The 6,866-nt window shown below is 48.4% G+C and overlaps 1 protein-coding gene across 1 annotated transcript; it reads right to left on the minus strand.

Moving 5' to 3' along the window:
• Positions 1-1,727: 1,727 nt before the first annotated feature.
• LOC34620440 (protein phosphatase 1 regulatory subunit 7) lies at positions 1,728-5,900 on the minus strand. The gene is made up of 12 exons (XM_026334377.1): positions 5,755-5,900; positions 5,449-5,611; positions 4,679-4,760; positions 4,269-4,552; positions 3,940-4,073; positions 3,711-3,810; positions 3,368-3,502; positions 2,704-2,859; positions 2,388-2,474; positions 2,122-2,266; positions 1,939-2,007; positions 1,728-1,759 (listed from the first exon to the last, which is right to left on the minus strand). The coding sequence occupies exons 1-12, from the start codon at positions 5,898-5,900 to the stop codon at positions 1,728-1,730; spliced, it is 1,533 nt and encodes a 510-aa protein (XP_026190162.1).
• Positions 5,901-6,866: the final 966 nt, after the last annotated feature.

A 6,866-nucleotide genomic window follows, 5' to 3' on the forward strand; every position in this document is an offset into this window, starting at 1 on the left:
ATGTAAGTGGCGCGTTAAAGGGGCTCCTGTAATTACGGCTGCTGCTGTAGTACATCCAAGAAGGCAATAAAGGATGCATCAATCGATGACTCCTTGGACAAGCCGTTTGTCTGCAACCTTCCTTCTTGAGCCCACACACGCAGATCGTACGCAAGAAGCTTCAAAAATTGACACAAAAAGCTGCGAAACATCTGTCCCAGGGGTCCTCTACTTGCCCAACCCAATCGGTTTCCTCCTTGAGGAGAGTTCTGGCACAGTACAAAGGATTGCACCTTTAATTATTCGGGGCAGCTGCACAAGCTCATGCCGTAACTTCGTGCACTTGCATACAGACAGGCAGTATTAGAGTGTGCAACTATCTGTACTCCGCAACAAAGGAATATAAAACCTGTCAGATGGCAAGGTCAACGCTGCAAGATAGTGTATTGAATATCAGTGCTGCAGTTTTGTAGCTGCGTAAGTGGAGCGTGGCTTGATGCAACAGTTTTGGATAGCTTGCCAGATGAAACTTTTTAGATATGTCAAAGGATGGTGCTTACAGTGTGCCACGCGACTTTAGCAAGTAGCGCTACCTGAGTATTCTCAATTTATTTCTCTACTGTGTTTTATTAAGTGCTACCTCTTATTTGACTTATAAGGACCCAGGCAAACCCATGGTGTCCTCATTAAAGTTCCCAAGTAAACTATATACATCTTGCAAGATACGTACAAACGGGAAGGGCCTGAGCACCAGAATCGGTTTTTTGGTGTAGCTGTTAGAACTATGGACTATTCGCAAAAACAACAAATTATGGAGCCTACTTCGGGACACTTTCATTCAGCACCACAATGTGCATGCGCTTAAAAAATGGCTGAAGAAAAGAAGGGTGAAATTGGTGCTTAGGATGAACGCGTGCAACCCTGCAAAGAACATGCCTACAGAATTACATTATCCTGCAATCTAAAGGCAGCGGGAAGCCGCTTCTCGCTGTGAATAGTTTTACTTCGAAAGTAGAACTTGATATTGATAATTTCTTTCCCCATTTACGCAGTGGTGCACCTCGATGATCCGACATCCAATGGCATGGAGGACTCAACAACAAAACTGCAGCCAGTGGCACAACTTCGTTTTACCAGAAATTAAACGCGCGACAAGTTGCCTACGCTTGACCCCGAGATGGCAGTAAGTCCATTAGAAGATAAAAATCATGAGCGCTGTGTTGTTGGCTTGCACTGGCTATTCAAAACATGAAGGCGGCAATGTGGAGACAAACTCAAGGGCCAAGAGACTCTCACGGAACGAAAGCAAGCAGCAACGCACTGCCGCTCTCGTCATACAGAACCCTCCTGAGGGGAGCAATCCAAGCTCCTTCACGATAGGCATACTGTACCCCTACACCTTGATACAACCACAGCATAGCGACCCTATAGAATGTATAAATGAGCCTGCACATCGGTGGGCACATGTAGAGTCCCCGGCCAATGTTGCAGGTGTCAGCACCGTCCTCTTCTTTTCAGGACATCAATTCCTGTACAAGCTTTCTAAAAGGCAACTCAACCAGTATTTGGTTGATTCTTCAAAGCTGCAGCTGTATCAAAGCCTTACGCTGCCCTTACAGGCAGAATGTAGGGCCTACGGGCTACTGGAGAGGTTCTACCTGTTGCAGCTGCACATCACAAAGTTTTGGATTACAGACTTTCCAGCAGGAGGAAGAAGAGGAAAAGATAGAGGCACGCATAGGAGATTGCTAGTGCTTCATAATCGGCTTGACAGGCGACTCTGCAGACCGCAGCACAACGTGTGCGCCAGAAAGCTTGAAACGATGCACGCGTTTTCCCCCCAGGTGACAGGGCTCAATGCCCATCTAACCCTGATCAGCCGCTCGCAGAGGGTCCTCTAGATCTGCGGGTAATCGATTTTGCGTGTCAAATTGTGCCTATGCCCCGGAACGGTCTCACCATCTTTCTGCGGGTGGTGCACAATATTGATGGAGGTGTGAAGCAGCAGTGCATCCAGCTGAGACAGGCCTGCAGGAGCACAGCAGTACACAACAGCAGAGGGAGGATGATGCATGAAGCATTTCTAAGCCACAGAGCACATAGTGGCAGCAAGAGCAGCTGCTGCTGTAGCGGCGGACTTACGAGGCAGCAGATCGACCACTGCCTGCCTGTAGCCTGGACCCAGGTTTCCCTGAAGCGGGTTGCGTTCGAGGTACAGTGTATCCAGGGCAGGCAGCCGCTGAAGGCAGCGGCAGTGGTCCAAGCTCTGTAGCTTGTTGTCGTTTAGCTGCAATAACACAGGCGGTACGGCGCCACACAGCTCCGTTTTAGGGATAAGAGGCGACACAAGATGTAGTTACGGTGCTAGGTGTACGGTTGAGGGAAGAAGGCTAAAGCGGATTTCTCACCCATAGGTCCTGTAACTGATTAAGCGGCGCCACTGCTTCCACCTCTTCAACTCTGTTACAACCCAAATCAAGGATAGTCAAATCCTCCTGCAATATGGAGCAAATTCAGCAAAAGGCGGCTTTGGAGGGTCCGGCAGACCATACAAAAGGAGGGCGTCCAGGGTAATCATAAAGGTGAGCGGAAAGGCAAGAACCAACACTGGTGAGGCAGAGAGGCCGTACACTAGTGCCGAAACGCCCGTAAGAGATTAAGATAGAAGCCTAAAGTGATGAATCAGGCAGTGATTCAGGTTGGGGGTTCAAGGCTTCTGCTTACTAGCCGACGAATCTCTGTGGGGGGGGAAGGCAGATTGTTGTTTGAAAGGTACAGTTCGCGCAGCTTCGGACATCGCTCAAAGAGCACTACGTCCCAGGCCTCTAGCCGGTTCGACTGGAGACTTACCCGCTCCAAGTTAGGCAAATTCGGCAGCTCCTAAGTACGACAAACCACAAAAGTTCTATGACGGCTCCAGGCTGCCTATCGATTCGTGGATCGAATCATACGAGTTACAAAGGCGTAAGAATCAACGAAATGCACCAAGGCAAAAGCACAAACAAACACAGCCCTGGACGACATGAAAAGTAGTGCCACCTGCCAAAGCACATGCCGCCTCTTTATAATCCTCTAAATCTGGGAGTTATCAGAAAATGCATGGTTTGGAGCCCCATTGGTCCTGTGGGATGCGACAGACTCGAGTACTGCGCCTCAGGAAGGCCTCCAAAGTACAAGGAAGGGAGGCTGTGGATCTCACTGAAAGGTGGGAAAACGAGGCCCCAGGGAAAACCACAGGAACAACAACATGTGTCAAGACAAGATACCGGGGACCATGTGGAAGGAACGAAAAACGTAAGGAACTAAAAGGTAGCGTCGACATCACAAGGCAGCGAATTAGCTACCCGAGATGCATCTAATATATATTCCATCCCCACGTGTCCCTTACCATCTTGGTTATTTTGTTTTTACCAAGCCAAAGGTCTTTGAGCTTGCTGAGATTCTCGATGCCCTCAACAGTCCGAATTCTATTGGATCCCAGCTCCAGCATTCGTAGCTCCGTCAGCGTGGCGATGCCCTCAATCTGCATTAGGCAGCAAACGTTTGCAAACGAGTACAAGGTGACAGGAAGAGACAAGGCCATATAAAGAATATTGCTAAACGGAGGAAGGAGACCCCACTATCGCTGGACGCGAAATCAGCAGTGGTCTTATACTGTTGCTAAGTGAGGTTGTTGTAGTATGTGCATGTGAGTGTGCATGCATGCATGCATGTATGTATATGTACGGCACCTTGGTGATTTTGTTGCTGGAAAGGAACAGCTCCCTCAGGTGTACAAGGGGCTCAAGGTTTTCAATGCGCTGAATCCGATTAAACGATAAGTCCAGCACTCTGCAAACAACAGTACACCGTGGGAATGTCTAAAAGCCCTTATGTTGCTCGAAAGTGCCTTACTGGAATCCACAGACCTGGGAGGGCAGTTACAATAAAGGCAGCTGCAAAGACAGCAGGAATAATTACATAAGATTTGTCAGGTGTTGGACATTGTCGATGCGCGTGATGCTGTTCTGATAGAGCTCAAGCTGCTCCAGCGTGGGGCCCTGGGCCTCGAGGCCCTCTATTACTGACACGTCATTGGCAATTAATGCCAGTTTCTGCAAACACAGCCGTTCCACCGTAGCCACAGCTCGGGACCACAGAGGCCCTTTTCCAGCACAGCTCATAAGTCCTAAGCTCCAATTTTTCCTCGCACCTCCCTTGTGCCCCTGCTCCTGTGTCATTTCTGGGGCATCTGTGCTATCAGCAAAGATGGGAGGTTTGCCTGATTACGGAGGGTGGTGTGAACGAACTCTCAGCTTCTTCAAAGGCTCCAAGTTTTCTATCTTGAAGATTCTAGCTGCTTGAAAAGTTAATTCTTCTTCCTCCGGGTCTAGGGGCAGGTCGACGCCCAGCCTTTGAGCATGCACACTGCTAGACTCCTCTTCCGGCGATGACTCCTCTGAGGCTCCAGAAAGCATCTTCTGATTCCCGACGTCAGGAGGGGCACGGATTCGTGCATGTGCGCTTCCTGCACCGAGTTGCGCCTCTCCCCTACCATGTTTTGGAGGGGGTGTCTCAGGGGTCGTTATTTTCTCTGTAGCACACAAAAAAAGCCAAAGGCCGCCTGCGACCAGTATCTTATGTTGAAATTTAAAAGTACTTGGAGCCAGTTATTGTGTGACCTTGTTTTTCTTGTGTACTGCAGCTTGTGCTTCCTTACCTGGCGGGTCCATATCTAAGAGGCCCAGCTGTGCTGTCGGATGCACACAGCCGTGACCTTCGGGAATAGGGGAACTAAAAAACTAAAAATCATCACAGATGAAAGCGATAATAAAATGAAGCGATTTTTAGAAAAGAATAACAAAAGCCACACGGAGCAGCCCCAACTGAGAACTACGGTCACCGCCGACACATACACAACGCATGCTGCAGCAATGCAGTAAAAATTAGGCTGATTACGTTGTGTATTAATGAGTTCTGCTAATGAAATGTACAGTGGCTAGGTACACTCGGAAGAAATAGGGGCGCTTGGGTTCCTAGTGTGCCCTGGTGCCCATGTCGCCGCAAGCGCAGGCTGACGAGCTTGCGCTTACACTAAACTCCGTCAAACATATTTTCCGGGCATGCATCATCTGCCTCTAGCAACATTTTACTAGAGGGAATAGGGGACAGCCTGCAGAAATTGCACAAGCCTCTGCTGTGTTCTGTTATGCGGATTCCCCCCAAATACGTTTTACTCGGAAAATTCCAACCTAATAGCCATTAGAGGGGGATATGCTGTCCTTAAACGCCCAAGCGCGGGCAAGCTGGTGAAATTTGTTTGCTTCATCTTTCCGCAGAAGCAGTACGTGTTCCAATCAGGCAAAAGGCACAGCTCAGCAAACGAGCATACGGACAATGAAATACGCACAGCAAATGGAGAGGGGAACACTGCAGGAGATGAACTGGCGTCAGCCTTTCAAATCAAAAGGAAAGCTCTCTAATTCTTACTTGAGAAACTTTCTGCTGTGGAGAAAGTTCTATCCTACTATCATGAACCCTGGATGCAGTTGCCCCCTCATCTTCACGCCAGTAACATTTAGCTCTTACATAATTCAGTGTGCCGTAATCCCATGACCTTTGCAGCTCAAATGCCCATCTATCCTTACTGCCACTATGAACGCCCCAAAGCCAAAAGGGGCAGAGATTCACGACAAAACAATATAGACTTTTCTTGAACCATTGAATCCTTGACGAGTATTCTGGTGCTCATATGGGGACGAGACAGCAGGGTTCGAGTGTCCTAGTGTAGCGCGCTAAGGTATATATAATGCGTTAAGTGACACTGAGACACATTTTATCCCAAGGTTTACATTGTATTCAAATTCGTCTAGCTGTTCATATGTGTTGTCTGTTGCAGACTGCTGTTTGTTATATTCAGTAAAACGCAATGTTATCTGCATGTCTGCTAGATGGTCTGTGCGGGTAGTTGCGAATGGTTGAAGTGCTTAGGGGGCGCATCCACGCACACCCTTGCTATCCTGCTTCCCGCGTGTGGGGAACTTTGAAAGGCGCAAGCAGGCTAACACGGAAACACTCTGGATAAACATATAATAGCTCTCAGTTTAGTTTGCATTCATATTTGAGTTCTTCCGTGTGAGGCTTTGGTGGAGCGTTACAGTTGGTAGCACCAAGTGGTACGATGCAGCTGTTCCCCTCTCTGTGGATGCATGTCAGGTTTCCTAAACCGGCTACATGGTTTCAATGTTACTTGGCTATCCAATAACCCGCCCTTTTGCAACATACTGAGCAATATAGCTTTTGGTGATTAAAGCTGCTGGGGGCGCACCGCGTTTTGGCGTGGCAGAGAGTGGCCCGCGCGTCTAGCGAGCGCAGTAGATCCAGAGCTGGTGGAACGAGATAATTTATCAGCCGGTCAAGTGTGTATGGTTGTGTACATGAGGCTATCTTTGAGTTTTTGCCTATCCTTACGGCCGTTCCACTTTTCTGGCCGGCATCTAACTAAACGGTCGGAGATGCACCTCTCTTTGTTCTCTCCAGAAAAGAAGACAAAAGCTCCTTGTGATATGCTCTTTGGGAGAAAAGCACCGAACTAATGGATGAATTCATGCAGATGAACTCGTTTCCCTACATAAGCTATTACGCTTCAATTCTTCACGCAATCCCTGACCCAGCTCTTTATGCCGAGATTAACGCAAAAGCCAGTTGTGGGAGATAGAAAAAGGTTGAGTCAGACAGCTAATCAATGTATCGATATACCGGGAAATATAAGACTTTGGCTTGCTCAAAGCACAGCGTAGAAGAGCAGCTGCTTCATCAGTGGATTGTTCATAGTGAACTTGAAGTGCCGCGTCAGGTGCTCGCTGGATGAGCAGCGAATGAGCCAGTAAACAGCCAACAGGTGGCAC

Source organism: Cyclospora cayetanensis, unplaced genomic scaffold (genome assembly GCF_002999335.1).
Source record: "Cyclospora cayetanensis isolate NF1_C8 unplaced genomic scaffold, CcayRef3 CcayRef3_contig_40, whole genome shotgun sequence".
Lineage (NCBI taxonomy): Eukaryota > Apicomplexa > Conoidasida > Eucoccidiorida > Eimeriidae > Cyclospora > Cyclospora cayetanensis.